We start from the raw sequence: 23,262 nt of genomic DNA on the forward strand, positions 1-23,262 counted from the left end.
TGATATTAGTAGGGGGGTTGAAAACGAGAGTGAATCTCAGTTATATCAGTTATGGGATCAGCAAATGTTATGGGTACTTTGTGGGGCCAAACCTTGTGAGGTCCATTCTTCTAAAAGCCAAAAAGGAGGATGGAGTGAAAAACCATACTTTTGAGGTCTATGTGGGTTAGTGTAAAAGAGGAGTGAGGCAGGAATGTGCAGATAGGGTTAACAGGAGATGTTGTTGAGGAGAGTGATGGGGGTCTCTGTTGTTCCAGCTCTAAGGAAAGGAATGCTACGGTGATGTCACAGCTGCAGGAGGGAGCATGCCCAATGATGACACAATCCCCAGACCTCCACGCTCCACCCTCCAAATGGCCAAAATCCTCATTAAATCCTGTGAACCTTTTCACTGCTTTTAACTGCATGGCTTTTCACTTCTAACTTAGCAACAGCACAATGTAAACTTTTACTTTAATGCTCAGTATTTTTTTTTGGTGGGCGTGCAAGTCTGCCATGAAAGGAGGCTGCAAAGAATGAAAGGAAGCTGAAGGACAAGGAAGAAACAAGGAAGAAACAAACAGTAGACAGAAAACAATTGCGTATAAACTGTTACAATATTTCCTCAAGATGGAGTAAAATGTTTTTTTCCTGAAAAAACTCTTTTTAAAGTTGAAAATGTACTTCTTTTAAAACTGTTTTTTAGTTTACAGTTAAGTCAGTTATTTTAAGACAAAGATCCCACTACTTCCATTAGCTAAATTCAAAGAGTTTTCCTTCACTGCTTCCTATATGGTTTCTGCAGTTTTTTGCAGCATATATTTTAAAAACCTGTTGCTGCAGTTCAAGGCGACTTTCATCTCATAATTTCTACTCTACAGCTAACAAGAATCAAATAAAATGTCAAAAGAGGTCAGGTTTCTTAACTAGTGAGTCAGGTGAGGGTTCTTAACCCCAAATTCCACATTTTTTAGTTCCTGAAAATTGCCATTTGTAAAGTAGACTCAAAATCACAATTAACCCATTACCTCTTGACTTTATTCACTTTTTTAAAGTTAAGAGCACGGGTTTTCAGGAAAGATTTGGAAAAACAGGCCATGCACATTTCAGTTTTTCACTTCTGCTTAATTCCAAACAGAATTACGGTTGTATTGTTTGATCCCATGTACACTTAACATGCATGCAAAGTTAATCACATACTGCTATTTGACATATCCTGTTCTTAAATATCTATCAGTTTTTAAATTTCCCCTGGAAATGTATTCAAGACCACACAGATTTAAATGAATCCATCATTAACTGCCGTAATCTTTTTTTCACCTCCATCCAATGAGCCTCTTCTAAAACTTGTTTGAGCCCCCATATAGGCCAACCTCACATTTTGAAAACCCCTACTTAATAGAGTTACAGTCTGCTGGGGAGTGCTTTTTGTTCATATCAGGGCAAGAAGCCACAACTTCACTCATGTGCATCGAACATTCAGGGGCTGAAATGGTGTAATTTTGAGTTCAAAGTCACAAACATTCACCAGAGAAATCACAGAAGTCATTAAGAAACTCGTTTCACATGAACTCCTCCTAATGAGTAAAATGGGTGGAAATGCCTCTTCAGATGCTAACATGTGGTCGCAATCAATGGACCACTGAGGTCCTCTTGTGCTAACATATTTGAAATGTGCTTTTCTTCATAAATATTGAAAGAAGCTTTATACGGGGAAAAAAAAATCCCAGACTTCACTGAAAATTGTTGGGCCACCATATTTAAACAGTAGTTTACTCAATGACTCTTAACAACTCGCTTATTGGTATTAAGATCCTTTCTACCGATGTACATCTTGGAAACATTTTTAGTTTAACATACATACACACATATATCTGCTCATAACCATTATCCAAAGACTACATTGAAAATTAAATAAAGTAAAACTCAACAATATGAAAGACTCACTTATGCAAGTGTACCCAAAAAATATTTTAATTCTGAGAATTAGCACATCCAGACATTTAAGTTGGTCTTCGGTATTCAAAGCAATATCTTGAAGCACCACTAACTGCCATCTGATGATCTTTGTCTTGTCCTCGTTTTGTGACTGGACTTGTCCTCGTCATTCCTCAAGCTGGTCTCCCGTTCTTCCTGTGAAATCAATTCCAACAAATTTCTTGACATCAGCCATCTTCTCATTTCTATTATTAATATCAAAACATACATATTTTTGGATAGATAAAGCAGGGTAAATAGTAATATAATAATGTAATTATTTGATCCACATAGACCTTTAGGACAGCCTGCAGCAGATCTTGAGAGGGCATCAGACAGACGGCTTCCCCCAGAAATGCGATGAGCATGTGAAGAACATCGGACCAGTTGCCCAACGTCAACATGAGCACCAGCAAGCCTCCTATTCGCAACACTACAGTGTGCAAGAGGCTCTCTGGACTGGTCTGATCTTCTGTAAATGACAGAAAAAAAAATGTTAAACCAGCCAGAGGTCAAGAGGTCTTGTGCTTATGGCTGATTTTTTTTCTAAAATGTGGCTTGTGTTTTTAAAATCATCCATTTAATTATGGCCACAGCTGTGGTCTGCCTTTCACAGGCATATATTATTCACCAGCATTGATGTCGTTTTTATTCCTTTTGCAATGTCTTTGTCTGCATGTCAGTGTTACCGCTGCTGACACGGTCTGTCTTTCATTACGTTGTCTGCAGTGACCACATGTGTCTTTACTAATTTATCATCCTCGGCTGACCAACCTCACCAGGGATTAACTTGGTTATCTAAGAACCATTTTCATTCCCTACAACAGTGCACCTTTCATCTCATGTTATACTCACCGACTCAAAAACCTGTCGTGTTTAAATGTGCTTTTAATCATTTGAAGATGGACCTGGAACACTTTTCATTTTCAATTAATCAGTTATTGTTAGAGAACACTTTTATGCTTTAACTTCTAAATAAAACAGTTCATCCACTAATTGTAAGCAGCTCATCCACTTGACGGGTTTACATTTGATGGCCAATTTCAACCATTTGTCTGTTAATGCATACCGTTTGGTGTGAGCCATGTGCTTTTCGCTAATAAGTTTGAACTGCTTATCCAAACTTTTGGACAGAAATTTCAACTAATAGCTATAGTTTTGGCATCTAATTGAATTTAATTCCAATTGGCTTGAATTGGACTATATTACTTAAGTGCCTTGAGATGACAATTGTTGTAATCTGGCGCTATATAAATAAAATTGAATTGAATTGAATTGAATTTGTCTATCCATACTTTCACTGAACTTTTCAGCTGACAAACCATACTGTTAGCTAACAACTTAAACTTAATCTATCATTTTAGCAAATTCTCTACATTAGCAATAAGCCTTTTCATCTTAGTTTATATCTAGTTCGTTTATCCAATAATCCTAGCAAACGATTTAATCTGATCATCCACATTATAGGCAATTATTTCAGATGTTCAACTCTACAAATCAGACATTATCAACAATTTCAACAGTTAGCTTTACTTTTACTGGGTAATTTCTACTTTTAACACAAAGGATTTCACAAAAAATCCAGCGATAAATCTGTTGTTAACTGATTTCACCTGTTGGTCATACTATCAATAATAATTCAGTCATAATTTACTTAGATATTTCAATAAAATTCTACTTGCTTGTTCATTTTCTCTTTGGTTCTCTATTGCCTATTGATTACTTTCAGTTATGCTTTCTGCTCATGTCTTAGTACTCTCAGTTCTTTGAAATGTCATTTATGTCCTGGTTTTAGCAGGTTAGTTGAGCTAATTTTTCAACGTGCACATTGGATGTTGCTGGTACACCATGTGGTAATTGTGCCCCTCACTGGGTATCACCGTCTGCACAACTGCTCGGACCATCACCTTGAGAATAGGCCACCAACATGGTGTAACAGAGCGTCAGTGGAGTCCAGAGCTTTATAGCATCCTTCTGGGACAAGAAGTGGTCAAAAACTGTAGCAGTGGAAGCCACAGCCCCTACAGCAAAAGCCAAGACAACCGCTCTTTGCAGTGAAGCCTGCAAGTTGTGTCCAGAGGTCAGCAGGCTGATGCACCTCCCACAGTAACGCTCTGTGCTATGCAGCGGGAAGAGTCTGGCCACATGGCTCAACAGACTGCTGCTGTAGCTTGCCAGTGCCCAGCTGAGAGCAGCTGCCAAAAACAGGCTGATGGAGCTGTGTAGAGCCCCCTGATGGAGGAAAGCCAGAGTACAGGTGAGGCTGCAGCCCAGGGAAAACTGACACTGGATTAGGAGCAAGTCTAGACCTCTTGTATCAGCATCCTGAAAAAGATGGAAATGTATCAACAGGCAAACTACATGTAGCGCAAACCATTAGCAGTCTTATCAACTCATTCGCTTGTCAATTTGAGGAACTCACTCGTGCTGCTGACACCCACGTAGAAATGGCTCTGAGTGAAAACTCCAGCACTATGAGCGAAGAAACCTTCGGGCCCACCAGGGACAGGACGAAAGTCAGGCACCAGAATTGGAGAGCTGCTCTCCAATTCCTTCTTAGACGAGTTCCTGGTGAAAATGACCTCCGTTTGCTTCCATTTTCAGTGTCAGAATCACTGTGTGAAGAGAAACTTAGAGATTAAATGCACTTCCCCTGAAATACATGTTCTCCTCCTCTTTGTCAAGAATAGGCTCACCTGCATGTTTGAATCAAGTTGTAAACTCTCATAAGATTATACAGAACTGATACTCCGCAGGCGCCTACAAGTCCTTTAAAATGCAAACAACAACACAACCAATCATTTGTAAAGACACAATGCATTATTAGAGAAGAGTTTAAAGATAATTATCAAAAGTGTGATGGCAATAAGACAGACAACATGTTGAAAACTGACCTTGAAAAAAACCATCAATTGGATTTGAATTAAAAGGTGTCCATTCCAGGATCCAAGAGAACATTTTGACAGCTTTGAGAAAACTTCTTAACAAGGACACTTAAAATAGGTGCTGTATTCTCTTACTCATGCCTCTCCAACCTCAAACCTTTGCACAAACTACAAGTAAGTCAATGCTGAATTCCTCTAACCCAGACCTTTGGTAAAGATGTAATGTTGTCCGTAGTTCTTCCTGCTGGTCAGCCATGCTTCCATTGGTCCAAAGGTTAAATGTAAATTGACTGCAGTTATCACTCTTATCATTCCTTGATGAAAGAGACTGAAGGATGATTGGATTCTCAGAGCAAATTAACGGCTTTCGCAAGACTGAAAGAAAACCCCCCACCAATTAAAATGAGCACATTAGATCCAACTTATAATAATAATCAAACTCTCTTTGAGCCTGTAAAAAGAGAAGCACTTTAATTTCCAGTCTCTATTTTTGTTACAAACCCTGAGTTAAATCTTTTTGCTTCTTTTAGAGTACAGTGACAAAATGAGCAAGTTTGTATCATCATATTTGTATCATGAATACCAAAAATTCAGCCCTGGAGGATACATGAACACTTGCAACACATTTTTTTTACAAATAACATCTTTATTATCATTGTTTACCACACTTCAAAGGCCTAAAGTACCTAAAGTGTTAAATATCTGTAAATAACAACCTGATAAAGTGACATTCCTGGCTTTTGCAGGTACAGTAGCGTTTTCTTTTAAAATCTCATCAGATTTTCACTTTTAATATAAGAGATAGGGCAGCCAGAATAATGCATGAAGCTGTGACAAATAAAGAACTTATTCTGGATTGTTACATGGAACAGAGAGTTTATTTTTAGTCATTTAGACATGTTCCCTCTGTTGGTAACTCTCCACTAAAAAGCCTCTTCCAGTAGCGATGATGACAAGAGCCAACAACATTTAAAATTAATTATTTGAGGTATTGAGAGGTAAAAGCTGATCCAAAAACATATATATTGCAGAGTTTGACAGAAACTTCTAAATATCTTAAATGCTTTGCGCACCATGTCTATCTCTTTTTCTGTGCCTCCTGAAGCAGAACAAGACTCACTGAAAGCAAAAGTTAGCCATTTTACTTGTTTGCTTTCTAGAAGACAGCTGATGTGATATAAATCTCAGATTTGTAAGTTAGGCATTGGCCAAAAGACTCGAAGTAGAGTAGACGGCTTGGCTTTGTGAAATGGTCATGAAAATCCTGCTCCCAACAATTCCAGCATTTCAGAATTTGCATGTTGGATTGTGTTTTAATTTAATAATGAATTTGTGCACATGTATAGACACAAATATTCTCCATTTCAGAGACAGTTGTTTGCTTGACTATTTTCTTGGTCCAGAGTAGAGAAACTCAATACTCCAAGAAGTCATTGGTCACAGCAAAAACACTGACCCTCACATAATTAAAAATAAGATAAGTTAGCCATCTACGGGCTGGAGCTTTGCATTTATCACACAGATACGCAGCTGGTGCCAGTGTTCACAGGTAAGTCCCAGCAAGAATGTGAAAATGTAGATTTCCAAACATGTCATGCTGTTGCTTCTCACTCAGTGACATTTATCTATAAAGGAGTCCACACAGTTTGCAAGTTTTGGGGTCTTTTAACTCCTTCTCAGACTCTAGGTGTCCTTTACTGCCTGTTGCCTCATCAGATCCCAGAACAACATGCTGAGCACTGTGTGTGGAGCTAGTCGCAGGAAAACGGGGCCCATTCCTTTATATAACGCCAACAGACCCTCAGCTTGGCACACTTTCAGCATACAGTCTGAAAATCCATGGTACAGGCGCCCCTAAAAAGCAGATAAGACAAACATAAGTCCACACTTTTTTTTTTTAATCTTACTTTGCATTTCATATGAAAACTCAAACAACTGAGTGAAGCCATGGTCGATCAGCAGGGATCATGTAAACTCACCCTGCGAAACTCGTCCACTGGCTGGTTGTAGAGCCGCGTGCTAATGACATCAAATGGCGTCATGGTGATGGCTACAGCAACGCCACTGATGGCAGCGGCTGTCAGCGCTGTGAGCCATCTGTTTGAATTATACCACTGCAAGGGAAGAAAGAAACAGATGAATATCTGACTGTCGGCAGATGGCGACTGATGGATCATGTGTACTGTAAAATGTCCGCTGCCTATCACATCTACCTGAGAATGTGACACCCAGTCCTTGGCTGAAGTAAAGGTTGCCAGCTGAACAGCTGATCCCACCATGACCCGTGGCACAGCTCCGTTCACACCCCTCCAAAGACCAGTTAAACCTTCTCTTCTATAGATGGTAACAAAGGCATCAGACACTCCCTGAAATAAATGGGAACAAAAGCATAGATGGGTGGAGGCAGCACATAACAGCACTTCATGGTTCTGCATGGGTTTTTCTTTTGTGGTGGTAGTTTAGAGTGATAGAAACGTCTTTTGTGAGGAATTTTCTGGCATATCAAAGTGCCTTTTTCATTCATATAAGCTTGATTCATACCAGTGGAAAGCAGCCCAATAATAACAGTTAGTATTTTAATAGTTTAAAACTGTTAAATGAAATGCCAGAGTCAAGCAACCAACATTGTATTTCTGTCTTTGTATTCATACACCTCTATAAATGTATTCTGTTAACTAGGTACCCACATGGCCGATTGCAAACAAGTAGTTGGCCTGACTTCAGTATTATGACAATAGAGGTAGCATTGGTACAAAGTTTAACACTGAAATATAGCATCCATCACTGGTGGAATGTCACTGATGTAAATACTGTCATTCTGTGCTTCAGTAAAATTCAAAAGAATATCTAAACTCCACCATGCAGAAAAAAATAACACGATTCAGAAACACTGCAGCCGTCTCTGGGCCCAACCTTAAAGCTGTCCTGTGGTCTGGAAATCATGGAAAGATATTTAATTCATGGAATAAATGCTCAGCTTCAACATTAGATATTTTGTCTTTGTTCTTTTTTTAACTAATTTTGTTGACAGCGGCTAAAATTTTAGAGAGGCTTGAGATTTGAAACAAAAGCCCTGATATAAACATTGGTGTGTAAATCGACAACCTCATAAAACAGTTTGCCTCTTTACTGTCTCAATTAAACTGTCAAATGAAATAATATGCAGTTTGCACTTTCCAGACCAGATAGAGAACTGAAACTCTCTATCTCTACATGCATTTCTTACCAGATGGTTGTGCTGGTGACCCACTGCTATAGTGTCCACAGTCTGAGCCTGCAGATGAGTTTTCACCTGTGAAGAAAACACATTCCAGCTTTTATGAATTTTCTTCCTTTTTTTTTTTTTTTAAACCAGTTTTTTTTACCATGGAAAGGCAGTAATACTGCGCTGAGAGCGGTTCAAAGAACAGACAAAAACAAGACTTCCCACTAAGTCATAAAATCTGAGTCAGATGTCAGGATGAATTATGTAAAGACTACAGGCAAGTCTGCCAATGTTTAACAGTATGAGTTTACACAATATGCACCTTTCCCAGAAACTATTACAAAACCAGGAATATTGCAAAACCTTGACCTGCTGAGAAACAAAAAACCTAAAAAAGGAAAAGGTGACTCTTCATTTCTTATGTGATCTTGTAGAGCGTAAATGAAATGCCCTTCACCCTCCCTTCCTTCTTTCCCTGCCAGCAGCACAGAAAAAGGAACCACAAGATACTGTATATTTTTTGCCAGCAGCTGGTGAAGCACTGTGGACTGTATTTTCAGTGACCTAGATACAAGTCGACATGTCACCACACAATATTGTCTTTCCATGACGGCGCAAAAGTGTATAAGGCTCCGAGCGAGTGGACCGACAGCTGAGCCCGAAAAGCAACTGCAACCCGACTCCAGTTGTGTGAAAGGAGATGTGCGGTAAATTACGAGACAAGGACACCGGAAGCTGGTGTTAATGCGGAAACGTGTTCAGAAAACAAACATTACGGGTGTCCTAAGCCTTGCCAGGTTGTGTAGAGTGTGTACTCATTCACTTGTGTTGAAGAACAAATCTGAGAGGCACCTGGTCGAGGAGTGACATGCAGACAAAGGAAGTGGCGCTTTCTAAACACCTTAAAAATGTCTTCAGACTAGATCTAGGGACAGCCTGATAAACACAAAGCCATCTGTGGAATGTTGCTTTGCATCACAAACACTCTGGAAAAAAAATAGATCCGAGACATTCGAGTTGTCTTTGAAACCGAGCTGAGGCATCTTGTTTTTGCTTTTGAGGTCAGGTGCAGATTGTTTACAACGTCAGGTTCAAACTGAAGCTTCCCAAAGCTGCTGTTGTTTTCCCCGTCTTTTCCCCTTTTAACTGATCTCTCACACTTTTATTTTGCAACTTATTTCTTTTAAGCCTCTAGAAGGATAAGGATAGAGGGTAAGCACACATTTTCACACAGCTGTTTTGAACACCCCCGCCTCGCCTCTTTGCTCGCCGTAATTTTTCATCGGCTGCTGTCATTTCTCTCGACCGGTCTTTAACGGTTTGCCATTCTAACATGATTCCGACAGACGGTTCGTAGTTTTTAGCGCATAATTTCCTCCTTGCGTAACTAACCGTCTTCTGAAGCTCTTTGAAGAAGCAAAAAGGATTCATTTCACATTGGACAGGTCATACCTACAAACATCAACTAGATTTATTGGGACCAAGCTGCCGAAGCTTCAAAGCAACTTTAAATTACATTTAACACAAAAATGGGGCTGTTTATTGGTAAATAATGTCATAGTTTAAGAGATAAATACAACAATAAAATCAATGTGGGCAGAAATACTGTTATTAGACAAAAAAGCGACTAAGTTTACTGTAGAGATATCCAGTTGTACTATAGGTGAATACAACGGATAAACTCTTGCTTAGTCTTAGAAGCTCATGTTTGTTCCCAAGTCAAAGCTTGTGAGTTACTGTACATTAATATTTTGCTTTGACATCATCACCCCACACTGTACTTAAACAAACATATCAAATCCACATTCTGTGGTCTTTCAGCTCCAGTCAGCTGAGTCAGTGGTTAATGAACTAACTTGGTTTTCTTTATCACGTGCATATACTCTTGAGTTTAACCTAATCTGTCACCACTCTTGTCTGGTGCATGGGTTTCAGTGTCCTTTAAGGTTCAGTTTTCGACCTGCTGGACTCCAACATGCAGACACTTTATAAAAGATAATTAGATAAAAGGGCATAACAGCCAACCTTCTGGACAATGTTCACAGGAAACACTCCAAATTTTCACAAAGACGCAGTGAGCGTAGGAAGCCACTTTTCATAAACATTAAACAGACTAACCAGGATATTTGGGATCACAAAATGATAATCAGAGAATAAAATGAGTCAAAAACAAACTTAAAACTCAACAGATTAAACTTTTCTCTGGTATTTTTCTGTGTTTCCGCATCGCAAACAGCATGAACTGAAGATACTTCATGTTCATAATGTCGCTGTCATCTTACTTATCAGTGTACGGTGTCCTGTAATTCAGGCCTGCAGCGTATTCCAAAAAATATATCAAAATTAAAAAAATTGTGACAGTGAAGCTTTGATACACTTTTTACTGTAACTATTCCTTTTTAGCAACACTTGATGCGGATACCAAATGATGTCTTAGTCTTGTTTTGTGCAGCAGTACAACGTCGTCATTGGTGCTCTTTTGGTTCTGAAAACTCTCGACACATTTCCTCTTGGGGACAGGTGAGGACTGCAGGCAGGTCAGCAATGCATTTGTACCCTCTTCAATGAGGAAGCACAATCTGAGGGATCAGAGATCCAAGTTTAGCCTTACAGCCATGCCCTCTGTGCAATGTTCTCTCTACGCACCTAATTAACAGTCCTAAATTGTCCCTGTCCCCACTTTTTTTTTCCTTTTCTGAAATACATTGCTGGTCTAAAATGCAATAAAGGATCTACTTTAACAAATGAAATTAAGTTGACCAGACAGAGAAGCACTTTCTTGGGTTCATACTGTCAGGAAAGAAAGAAAAATCAACAAGAACAAAAGTGAAAATTAAGAATCAGCAAAAAAATGTTTTAAGTCAGCATTTTCTGCATCATTCGTACCAACTTTTAAAACTAAGAGAGTTTTGCCTCCATATTGAAATCCTTGGAAAGATTAAGACTTTCTTTTGAATGAAATCATCAACATAGATAATGTGATGCTGGGTCACAAAATTAAAAAGAAAAAAAAACACAGAAAGCAAAATCAAAAGGGCAGAAAGTGAAGATTTTGAAAAGAGGTTTCCTTAAAGGTTGCAATATAAAATTCACAAACGTACCAGGTAGGCAGGAGAGGCGATGAAGGCACCCAGAGCCCCAGCCCCGGCCCCTGACAGCAGACTCCCACCGTGGAACTTGGTGACACCCAGAGCCTCACAGTAGGAGTAAGAGCCCAGCCTCACTCCATTCATCACTCCCTGGTAGATCAGCCCAGCTGACAGCCCCTTCTGCAGTCCCCTGAGCCCATCTGTACGGCCCACCACCCAGAGGGCCTGCAGGACTCCCCGATAGTGCACCTGGTAGGATCCCCGAGCACGAAGCTCCCCCTGCAGCTGCAGACGGGTCTTCACGACCTCCAGTGGGTTGGTGAACACACAGGCTGCGCAGCAAGCAAGGGCGCCCAGGGCGAAGTCCAGAGGAGGCCAGACAGCTGGGTGGGTTTGTGAAGGGATGAAAACACTGTTGGGGACTGCGGTAGATGCCATCCTGTGTGGAGGCTGACCACCAAATACAGACTCTTCGGGTGAAGATTTCAGCAGCTGGGCACCGGTCATCCCTGAGACTGACCCGTACGGTTTGTCCTGATAGCTCTTGTTGTGTGTCAGTTAGTGAGGAGCAGGAAGTGTCTTGTACTTGTTACAGTACAGCAAGGTCAGAAAAAAAAATGTTCTCAGCTGCTGTGATAATTAATTGACAGTTTTACATGTTTCTTCTTTGACACGGCAGGATACTGCGCCTCTCTGGAGTTCATCTGCAGTGACTTCTGTCGGCTTCCCGAAAAGCCAGTCTGCTCAAGTGAGGCACCATCTGCAAGAGATTTTCCTCATGACTATGTAAACACTCTTCAATTGTTTATATTTTCAAAAAAAGCTTATTCCATATCAGAACAAAAAGCTTTTGCTTTCGAGAAAAGGTGACAGGCACTTCCTGGAATGGAAGCAATCAGGCTCTTCTAATCACATGCAAGACATTTTGAAACAAGTAACTTCCTGCTGTCTAACTCTCCAATCATTCACTGCACACTATTCCTGAAAACCTTCATCAGCACAAGAGATGGCAGCTGGAAACCAAGAGGAATCAATTGCACATGCAAGTACAAGTTAAAGAGACAAGCAAGGCCAAAAAGAGAATTTGTCTGAGTGGAATTTCTAAAGTTATCTCTAGAAACTGGTAACTTCATTGAGAAACTCACAGTGTTCCAGTGCAGCTCCATTCTACCTCTGTCCCCCCATCATTGTAAACATGTGTCCTCAGTGCACTCATTGTTAAATTCTCCTCCCTCTGCCTCACATCAGAGCCAATCCAGTTGTAGTCCTGCTTGCCACCTCACCACAGTCCGTGGTCTGCACCAATCACGTGGCTCGGCCGTGTACTGCCCTTGTTCTGGCCCTATAGGATCTCTCTGGGTAAAAGGTTAGTGATGCTCAGAAAGGAAAGGGTGGAGAGTATATAGGAAAGGAGGACAGAGGTGTCAAAACAAACAACCTTTTGAAGACACTATCTGGATAACCCAAAACACACAGTTTTCGATTTAGGGCACTTTTCCATTTGATTAACATTTTTCTTACTACCTCATATGCTACATACATTTGTTTAATGTTTTTTGTCTAAAAATGATTAATTAAATACACAACGACAATGTGTCTGATCTGTTCCAATTCAATGAATGCTCAGAGGGATTTGTAGTCAAAATGTGTTTACTGTAAAAGGCATTTGGAGCCACTGATGCTGCTTTCAGCTCAGATGACTTAACACTTTCCTCTGTGCTATATCCAGGCCAGCCACTAGAGGTCGCTTTTGTACAAAGTACAAGCACTCCAGGCACCAGCAGGGTAGAAACCAGGCATCTCGGTGTAGAAGAGTCTTTTAAAAACAGTGGTTAACAAAAACACCCAATTGCAAAGTCCATTACTAGTGTCCATTACTATAGGTGTCCCGGACCTAGGTTTCTCTAGCATTATATGATCCTATATTCCCTGGAGGTTTGTAAATTTCCCTGTAGAATATACTGTAAAACACTTCTTATGGAGGCAAAAAAAGGTCAGGATTTGTCCTTTAGAGGACAGGCCCCACATCCAAGTCTCAGGGGACACTGCTGAATAATTATTGTATTATATAAATATCAGTTTATAGTCACTGTTTTACACTGAGGGTAGATTGCCACCGCAGCTATTACTAAGTAAAAAAATCATTCAGGTCACAAACCATGACACAACTCGTGAAATAAGACTGGAACAGAAAATGTGAATATGTGCGCATGTTCAAGCAGTGAAATCAGTGAGCTTTCTCCTGATGAAACCCCAGATATTAACCTCTATTAACCTATTAACCAGATACTTTCTGCTACAGTGTGCGAAAAACAACTTTATTTGGTCGAATTTGGAAGAGGAATCAAACCAAAAATCTTGGAAGTGGAACCCAAACCAAAGCGAACACAGAATAGGTTTTCTTTGGACCGACTGTATGTTGCTGCGTGGCTTTTTTGCCGATGATAAAATTCTAATCATTTCCTTTCTTCGCTCCCCTGCTTCTGATCCACACCTCAGGTTAAAATGGAAGAAAAAGCAGCAGAAGTGTTCGCTCGACACCACAAAAACTTTAAGACTGTGACAGAGCAGACATGGAGGCCTTTATTGTTTAACTATGTTTATAGTACAGTGCCACCTCTCAGCCACCATGGACCCTGACACACTTTAGTCAACAACTTGTAACCACCACCGTGCACACACACGCGCACTCACACGGTCTTCAATGTAAACATCGCAGGCTTAAAGAGTGATACAAAAAGCAAGGTAGTCGTCAACAGTTTCCGTCGACAGAGTTGGCTCTTCCAGAGTTTTTCCCGCTTTCCAGAGCTCAAGGGGGGTGATGACACAAAAAACTGAAATGTTTTCGTTTGGTTGTTCACGTTTTGGGGAAGATCAAAAAAAAAAAAAAAAAAAAGAAGAAGAAAAAGAGTTCCAATTCTCTCCAATCACTGCAGTCACACACACACACACACACACACACTTACAGTCACGATTTTCATTCAAGCAAATCATTTTATCAAAGTGTAGTTAAAGTGTTTCCTTTTGAATGCTTGCAGTAAGCAGAAGGGACAATAGTGAATTTCTGAAGTGAAACATCTAGCAATGATTATGTTCTTCTCTTATAATCTTTCCTACAGGAAAAAGGCCTTGTGTGTCAGTTCCCTCGTGTTGTCACAGGGCGGAGCGTCCGTCTTCCACATCACGCCTGTAGCTGCATTACCTCTTGGCGCGTACAAAGTACAAGGCGTTGGTTTTAGGGTAGTACTTCACGTTTTGTTTTTTGTCCATGAGGCCCCCGAAAATGATGAGCTCTCCCCTGCCCTGTACCACGGTGTGAAGGCTGGTCTCTGGAGGCCCCGTTACTGCAGCGGGAGTCCCGTTCCCGTAAACTCTCCACGACACGACCCCAGCGGATTTGGCCCGGGACACATCAAGCACATACATCTGCATGGGCTTGCAATTAAGAGACTGGTACAGAGGTTTTCCCACGTTCAGGCTCTGAGGTGGGTGATGGCCGAGGCGTCGTGCTATAGGTGGGATAGCATGTCCATCAGCTCCAACAGCTTGTGGGGGGCTGGAGGATGAAGATGGAGGGGTTCCGGAAGGACCCGTTCCTCCTCCACCACTTCCTCCTATAGGAGAAGCCCCCTGTGTCTGAAGGGAAGACGACGACGATGAAGATGGCAAAGATGAGGAAGATTTGTCTTTCACTGCCTCCAGTCCACGTCGTAAGGCAGCAGGGGACACCGCTCCTGGGGGTGTGAGAGGGGAGCCTGAGGGAGGTGTGTGCAGACCGTTAGTGCTGGGAACCTCAGGGTGGTGAGCAGCAGAGGGTGGAGACTCCCAGCCGTAGTCTGTGGAGGCAGGCAGGTGAGGGCGAGAGGGAGGGGATGCAGCCTGGGCTGGACTGGTCCGGGGAGAAGGGGAGGATCCATTTATTAGAGGAGGAAGCGGAGGAAGAGGAGGGCTGTCTGGACCCTGCGAAGGCGACTGCTGCTGGGAGGAGGATGGGCTCCCGTCTCTGGCACTGCCTCTAGCTGAGGGCCGAGGTCTTAGAGTGCCCCATCGCCCGTTCACACATGGGGCCTCTTCAGCCGCTCCCAGGACTACACCCGCAGCCCCGCTCCGGACTGGAGACTGAGAGCGCAGGGAAGGCGGCTCAGGGCCCAGAGGGGCGGGTGTGGCACTTATGGGGGAGGGTCTCGAGTTAAGACTTGGGCTGAGCGGTGCGCGGCCAGATGGAGCCTGTGAGAAAACCACCACACACTGGCCGACCTTGAAAGACAAAAGGAATTAGAGATAAATGAGTGAACAAACACACAGAGCAGGACTCACACACACACACACACACACGAGCCAAACACTTACCCTGCAGGCTGGGTGGCACCATAATTCTGGAGCTCCGTGGTCCTCGTTCTCCACCTGCAGCTGCTGCCACCTCCACGCTGGAGCATCCATGTGGAGCAGCCAGGCATCTTTAAGGAGCTTTGATACACAACAAAAGCGCTAAGTCAAAACAACAGTTGGAGCCAAGATTTGCTCAAATAAAAAGAGTTTTGATACCATATAAAAGCAACAGTGGAAAAAAAAAAAGGAAAAAACTTACTGCATTAGGGCCACCACAGCCTCCCAAGATGAGCAAAGTCTTCTCATCAATAACAATCTAACAGAAAAATAATTAATTTATTTTTTGCATACAACAAGTTAGCATTTCCAAGCTCTCTTGTGAGTATGTGGAGAAAAAAAGGCTTTTTAAAAACAATCTCCACCTCTTTTTTTTATCTATAAACTTTGCAAACTATCAAAAGCGGCAACCGAATTATCAGCCTGGGTTCAAATCTTAAAAACCCTCTTACTTGTGACTGGCCTCCTCGTGGATGGGGTGATGGGCCTGATATGGGCGGTTTGGACCAGGACCACTGTTCCAGATCCAGAACCCAGACTTCATTACTCCTGATCGACACCAAAGAAACACAAGAAACATCATGGGGGGATGACAGCAGAATTTTTTCTTTAATAAAGCTGTTTTTGACTGAATTTCTGTAGATTATCCACACAGGCAGCTGGAGACAGACTTTAGCCAGAGTTTAGCCTGTCCTTGGTATAAAGTCAGCCAACTGTCCACGCCAGCGTTCAAAGTGTTCAAAGCAGGCAATCTTGTGCTGACGATATTTGATATTCTTTTTCTGCTGGTCTGCAAATAGCTTTCTGCGCTGTCATTAACACAGAGGAAACATCTGACTGCGTACATAATTAATGCTATTGTAAAAACAGCCTGCACCAAACACAAGTCAGTAGAAAAACAGATTTCTGCAGCATGCTTTGTGCATGTTCTTCTGGCTGTTCCTCTAACCAACACATTATTAAAAGCAGCGGAAACAGAACGGTGTTCAGGGACGGATTAGCACCTGCTCTGCGTTAGTGTGAGAGACAGTTTTGCAAACACACGCGTCCACCCGTCGTAGCTTTTTGCTGCAACTTGGGACAGTCACAAAATTATGTCAAACAATCCGAGGCTGTTTTTTTGTACTTGGTGTCGGGTGTTTTGCGGCTGGTCTTTTACGTTTACTCTGTTGCAGAAAAGGCTGAAGTCAGAATGAACAAAGAGCTGCTTCGTGGTGAAGCGAAAGAAGGTGTTAACAATGATCTAAATTCTCCAGTGTAGCTACCTCCACCTGTCTGTGCTTTCTGTCGTCTTTCACTCTGTTTGAGCTTCCCGGTTCAAGCTAACTTTAAACCCACATTCTGTGGGTTTATGTGAAATCACAAAGCTTTTTTTTGTTTGTTTTTTGAGTGGAACTCTGGAAATGTCCAGACCTGATTCTGTAGACACTTCCAGGATATCGTGTATGAAACACAGGCCATCACATACAACGGAGTTTAAGAGTTAAAAAGCACAGATTTGCATCAAAATATCGTCAGAGATATTGCTGTAGCGTAGCGTCTGATAAAACACAATTAATTTTGCTTGATGAGCTGTGGCTGCAACTGAACTGAAGTTGTATTCCCTTTTATAACAATTTACTCACTCCAACACCATAGAAAGCAATATTTTGGTCTCCTAATGCAATGAAACACGTTGTCACAACTCCACGCGAGTCACTGCCTGATGGGAGATGCAGCTGCGCACGTAACTTAGATCAACAATTCTACATGATTCTATGGAAGAAGAGGAACTCACAGAGGCTGGAATACGAAGCAAACACTGTCAATAGATCCGAGCCCACACAAAATTGTGGCTGTTCAGTCAGTGTCTGAATCTGATTACAAACACATGCTCTTCCCTGTTAAATTTGTTGTCCATTAGAAAGAAAATGTCATACATTTGACGTGCTCCTAATGATCCACCGAACACCACCATGGTGTTTCCAATTACAGACGACGAGTGGCCGGCCATAGGTGGGGGTCCGTGTGTCGTTACTATACAGTTCCACCTGAGACAGCAGAAGACAAAACAAAAGGTCTCAACTTTGTCACTATTTTGTCAAAACTACACTCGAACCCACTGAAGTCCACCTCACCAGTTCTTCGATGGAGAGTAAGTGTGGATTTCATCAAAGAACCTCTCGGGTTGGTGCAGCGGATAAGGGCTGGGGCGCGTCCACCCCCCAAACAGCACCAGCAGATCTTTGTGCATCACTAGAGTCGCACCGGCTTTAGGTGATGGATAAGAGCCTGCACAACATGAAGAATACAGGAAACTAACATTTTCAGCAAAACAACGCTGGTTTATTTTCTGAATCTGTAGTCCAGTACCATTTTAGCACAAAAAACACATCTGGCCTGTCGCTCTTAGCTGCTTCATCAGAAAAGAGAAAACGTGGCTGCAGCAGCATAAGAAAGCTTAAACATCACCTCCTATGCAAATAAAACTACATTCTAAACAGTGCGCAAGCAGGAATGTTACTTATGTTATGTTCTGCAGAGACGACATGAACAGAATTCTTAATCCTCAGCATCCAGTTTGAGAAAAATGCACTATAGGCTGCAAAGCTGATAGCGATAAAATGTAAATGAAGCAGTAAAACAACTTGCCTTCAGTCGATTTACTGTGATTTTATTACCCCATCCTAAATACTGTGTTCTCAGCTGCTGCGATTACACACCTCACTACTGTATTCGCAGTGCTCTCACCTGATGCTAAGGGACGGATCCACTCCTTACTGTTGAGGTCGAGTCTCCACAGATCATTGAAGGCAGCGTTGCAGCTACTCTGAGTGCAACCCCCAAACACATACATAGACTGATTTGAGTCATAATAACACGCACCTGCAACAACCAAAAAAAAAGAAGAAGATGAATCAAACACAGATGAACAGCAACTACTGTGAATTACTTTCCAGCGTTTAGAACGACACAGTAAAGAAAACCGAAATCCTAAGTGTGCGGTTGCTTCCAGTTCAGGAGCCTAAATTTTCAAAAAGCCTGATGTTTTCTATCGGATGGCTCGTCAGACCAAGCATGTAACGATCCCATCATTAAAGTGGTGATCTCCATTTCAGCAATATATAAAAACTTACGAGAGGCTTCTTATGTCAGTGAAACGGCAAAATTCTGTGATCTTAAAGTTCAAAGCACAAATGATCACAGAACATTTCTTTTCGCAATCTAAAGCTGATCAATCCAAAACAAAAAACATACATATTCTGCCTCCAATAAACCAGAACTTAAGCTTCTCCCACAGAGCAGAGGGCATTTCATCTACACGCCACTGGTTAAATGATGTCGAAACAATAATAGCTGTAAAGCTGTGAAATTATGTGCTTTCTGCTGCTACTGTTGACAGCATGGCCTGATAGCTATTATTGGATCATTTATTTCAACTGTTAAACGGTTTCAAACCATCTCAATAAACAGAAATATCATACAACCATCCCAACTTTTGACTGGTTTCTTTTAAACAACAGTTTGGTGTGCCCATTAACTGGTTATTTTGCGGCCCTTACAAATCTTGACCGACTCATTTCAGTGGCCATTTATTGACATGACTGGTTGGAGTTATGGATGACAAAGATATGGTCTTAGAGTTTTGCTGGTCATGTACCATTGGAACACATTTCTTTATCTCTTTAGGTTATTTATGTCATATCTGCTATGTGCAATTTTTGTTTGTAAAGCTTGAGCTACTGACAGAAATGTCATTTTTAATCAGTTGCTACCATGTTCAATGCCAATTAATGTCTCATTCTTTTGATGTGAGGAACAAGTGTCAGTAGCAATTAGACTTAAGTAATAATAGAAAAAGGAATAGAAAAAAAGACTATTATAATACTATTCGGTTTGTTTAAAAATTGTTACACTGTTTAAACATGTAAAGAAATTAAATGAGTTTAGCGAGAAAACACGGTTTTACAGACAACACTGTGTAGCATATACTGACTGTGTGAAAAGCGCTGAGTGATGGGGGTTCCTGGATATGGATATGTGCGACTTTCCCACTGGATATTTCCCTCCTGGACAGCTCTCAAAAAACCATGGTAACACTGATAGGCAACACCTATTTCCAAAAGAATGCAAGTGAACAACAGGAACACAGAAACAGTGATGCCATTACCAGAGCAGTAAAACACGCACCTATCTTAATGAATCACTTCTATGTAAACTCTCTATAGAATGTATTTTACATTGTGATGCCTAAACACGAATCTAACCTAACGAATCCGCCATCTGATTCAATTTTGCACAAAATGATGTCAACATGTGGGGCATACCTTTAATGAGACGATACCACTGCTTACATACAAGCGCAGCAGTCTTGTGCTCCTGGTAAGGTGACAGGAAGGATAAGATATATTCGAGAACTTCCTCTGGCAACTCCATCATGGTTCTCTCCTGTCCTTTGGCACAATTGTCCATGGTCCCTTCTTGTCTACAGGATCCCATCTTTGCGTCCAATTCCTCTGTTATCCCAGCAGTCTCTGTACAATCATCCTCTGTATCCATGGCAACAAAGTATCCATCTTCACTGTCAGGTGAACGGGACATTATTGTCTGTTGAGACACAGGGAGACATGCTAGTGATGTATGCGTTCATGTCTTCGAGCATAATCACTATCGGCTACATTAAAACATATAACATTGCCTATTGTTTTTGTTTTTTTTGGTTCGGACTACTTAATTACAAGGATCCACCATATACCTGCTCGACGTGACTCTTCTCTTTCAACTGAATCCTGCTGAGGACGAAACCTTACATAAAACGGTGTGACATGGTCTACCCCAAAACCCAATGACACTGCAAAGCTGAAACAAGCTCAACAATTTACTGACATTTCACGCAGAGAAAGTTTTTTTTTTTGTTGTTGCTCGATGTATTGTTTGTAATGGATGGTTCCCTTTCTTTAGACTGCTGCTAGCCCGTCCAAACAGCCCACCCAGTTATATTATTAGCCCCGTCTACCAAGCGATCATTAGCCACAACATAATAAATAAATACTAGACTGCTAATGCTAATTTTCACCTAAAGCTAACGATTGCTATCAAGAAAATCGAGAACACTTTTCACACACCTTATCAGATATGACTAAATGAGGAATTATTTTGTGGCAAATCACGATTTCACAACCAAAACGACCGGCACATTTAACGTTTGATCCTCTGTGTATGTATGCTAGCGTTGGCTAACACTAGCTTGCCTATCAGCATCTAAGCTAACGGAAGCTAACACCATTTTCCGTCCATGGCTAACGGTTAAAATCAATACATTTAGCTTAATTTGTAGATTAAATTTGTTTGACCAGTTATGTAAATCCATCACTCTGTCACTGTCTTGTCGACATGACATCCTTTCAAGTTAACAGCCAACATCAGTTAACGTTACATCCTTTAAGCTAAGAAGCTAGCCGATATCTCCAGTCTTCTCCTCTGTTGATAATCTTTGCTAATGTTAGCCTCGACAGAAGCAGTGTGTGTGTGCTACCCTGATGTCAGATACTCTGCCTGGATCCACTCCTGAAACACTGTCAATTTCACTGTGTAACTGTAGATGCTTGGTTAATACCGTTGTTTTAGACGTGTTCTTTTCTAAGGTCTAAGCGTGTCTTTCCTCTCCTCCTCCCCGGTATCAGCTCCGGTGATTCCTCTGCATCCTCCGTACAGTCGCCATCTTCCGCTCTGAGAGCAGCTTTCTCCGTCCGCCGCAGAGCGCTGCTCCGGCTCTGCTACCAGGGTGGGTCCTCAGCCCCAGACACCGCTCCCACAGCTGCTGATGGTCGTCCTCTGAATATAAGCGCAATGGATATTAGGATTACTCCAGGGCGGAAAAATAGGTAATAATCAATTGATTTGTTGTGCAGAATGGGTGATAATTTGGCTACACTGATGACCAATCCTGACCAATACAGACTCTTAATCATTTTCAGAAATAAAGAACTGTGAACTACTTCCCAAATATAAAAAAGGAGATAAAAGGGTTTTTAAAAGACACTGTCTGGGAGAATTTAATTTAGTTCTTAAAAGAAAAAACTATCCCTTGTTCTTAATAATTAGTTTTCATTGGCTGAAAATGGGTGATTTCAATGAGTGAAATTTTGAATGTGTTTCCGGTCTTTTTTTTTCTTGTCACTGCAGTGAAGACAAGAAATCAGACAAGCATCTGATATGCTGAAACACAAAAATAAATAAATTCGTGTTCCAGTATCAAATTGCAAAGATACTTATTCCAACCTGAAAGGTTGGTGCAAATTGTGGATAGAAGAAGTTCTATTATGCTGTGGGGCTACTTTGCTGGTACTGGAACTTTGGGTACTAATGTATCAGAGAAAGGATTAAATCAGACAAAAATCTGTTGAACAAAATAGGTTTTTAATTGTCAGAATACTTGATGTGAGGCGAGGGGTTATGCGTCTAGTGACTTGGAGTTCACATTTACAGCAGAAAATCATGGTCAAAATGGAAGAGACAGACAATTTGGAACTTTCCAGCACTGAGTGTCCATTAAATCCCATTGCACAAGGGACTATAGTCTTGTCAGGCCATCATTGTCAACCAAGGCTCTTCAACTAAATTTGAAAAGGATGACAATAAATGCACAAGGTTTATGTTTGACAATTTTGTATTTGCAAGCATGTATGTTTTGTTCCATTTATAGGAAGATATATATTTTGATGTTCATATTGCATTGAGGTTTGTGGCAAGCCACCATTCGTGCATTAACTGCTCCAAAATTTCCAGACGGGTCTTATTCTGTACTTTGCTTTTTATGTATGGCGGTGAGTAAATATAATGATCAGTTTTTCCCCTTTCTGCTGTATTATCTTGAATGACATTGCATTTGTGGAAGCATGCTGCAGTACATTTTGTATCTTTCTTTGTATCTTCATAAGATTTTCTAATTAGCTCTTTTCTGTGAAAACACTTAATTTGTCAAAGCTAGTTTGAAGGCTGTGCAGCTGGAATGATTTTGGCAGCTCAGTCTGGCACAAATTGACTTTTTCTAGATCTGTTATGATATGTTACTTAGCCAACCAAAAAGCTGTGTGCATGTAAGAGCAGCTGATTGAGCTTTTGAGTCATGAAAGCTAGAATAAGAACTCATATCCAGATGAGTTGAGAGATGTTGAGGATGCAGGGTAGGGGGAAAAACAGAAATAAAGGAGGTTAAAGTTTAAACCATATGATCATCGTGAGAAATATGAGATCGCTCTCAGATAGACTAGACCAGATTTGAGTCCTGACAAGGACGCAGGAAGAATAGTGGGTTGGCATTAGTTTTTTTGTTACATTGAGACATGGTTGAAAAAAAAAATCTCCCTCCCTCCCAACATCCACTTTTTTTGAAAAGGATATGTCTTAAAAATGACGTGAAAAAATATATATACGTTCCTGTTTTGTTGTGCTACAGACAGGAGTAAATTAAAACTCGTAAACAGTTTCTGCACTATACAGCTACCTCCACAACCATCTTCGAGGTCAAAATTCCGATGCTTGTTGAATGTATCTCTACGCTCCCTTGAATGCAACAGCCGATACGTACGTAGTACATCATCAAAAAACGACTTAAAAAGACAGTAAGTTTGACAGTCATTCGTTTGCGATAACAAACTTTGCAATATAAGTTTTTTATTTTTTTCATTTGTTCAGGTTTTACTCTGAAACTGTTTTATCTCGACAGATAAGTCGATCAGTTGACGCCACCAGTGTCAGC

General features: G+C 41.1%; 3 protein-coding genes across 3 annotated transcripts; all 3 read right to left on the reverse strand.

The window, feature by feature from the left end:
• Window positions 1–1,932: 1,932 nt before the first annotated feature.
• On the reverse strand, window positions 1,933–5,105 carry LOC140304020 (transmembrane protein 82-like). Its single transcript, XM_072383041.1, has 5 exons — window positions 5,042–5,105; window positions 4,379–4,444; window positions 3,864–4,313; window positions 2,253–2,428; window positions 1,933–2,112 (listed from the first exon to the last, which is right to left on the reverse strand). Exons 1-5 carry the CDS (start codon window positions 5,103–5,105, stop codon window positions 2,026–2,028), a joined length of 843 nt encoding a protein of 280 aa, XP_072239142.1. The 3' UTR covers window positions 1,933–2,025.
• A 361-nt stretch (window positions 5,106–5,466) lies between these two features.
• On the reverse strand, window positions 5,467–12,378 carry slc25a34 (solute carrier family 25 member 34). Its single transcript, XM_072382163.1, has 6 exons — window positions 12,281–12,378; window positions 11,148–11,895; window positions 8,068–8,133; window positions 7,055–7,207; window positions 6,821–6,955; window positions 5,467–6,695 (listed from the first exon to the last, which is right to left on the reverse strand). Exons 2-6 carry the CDS (start codon window positions 11,640–11,642, stop codon window positions 6,525–6,527), a joined length of 1,020 nt encoding a protein of 339 aa, XP_072238264.1. The 5' UTR covers window positions 11,643–11,895; window positions 12,281–12,378; the 3' UTR covers window positions 5,467–6,524.
• Window positions 12,379–13,697: 1,319 nt separating this feature from the next.
• On the reverse strand, window positions 13,698–21,314 carry fbxo42 (F-box protein 42). The gene is made up of 10 exons (XM_072382164.1): window positions 21,118–21,314; window positions 19,829–20,108; window positions 19,498–19,614; window positions 18,252–18,386; window positions 17,639–17,792; window positions 17,441–17,551; window positions 15,974–16,070; window positions 15,724–15,780; window positions 15,486–15,602; window positions 13,698–15,392 (listed from the first exon to the last, which is right to left on the reverse strand). Exons 2-10 carry the CDS (start codon window positions 20,100–20,102, stop codon window positions 14,334–14,336), a joined length of 2,121 nt encoding a protein of 706 aa, XP_072238265.1. The 5' UTR covers window positions 20,103–20,108; window positions 21,118–21,314; the 3' UTR covers window positions 13,698–14,333.
• Between the last annotated feature and the right edge of the window lie 1,948 nt (window positions 21,315–23,262).

This window comes from Leuresthes tenuis, unplaced genomic scaffold (assembly GCF_036924035.1).
Source record: "Leuresthes tenuis unplaced genomic scaffold, fLeuTen1.0.hap1 SCAF_3, whole genome shotgun sequence".
Taxonomy (NCBI): domain Eukaryota; kingdom Metazoa; phylum Chordata; class Actinopteri; order Atheriniformes; family Atherinopsidae; genus Leuresthes; species Leuresthes tenuis.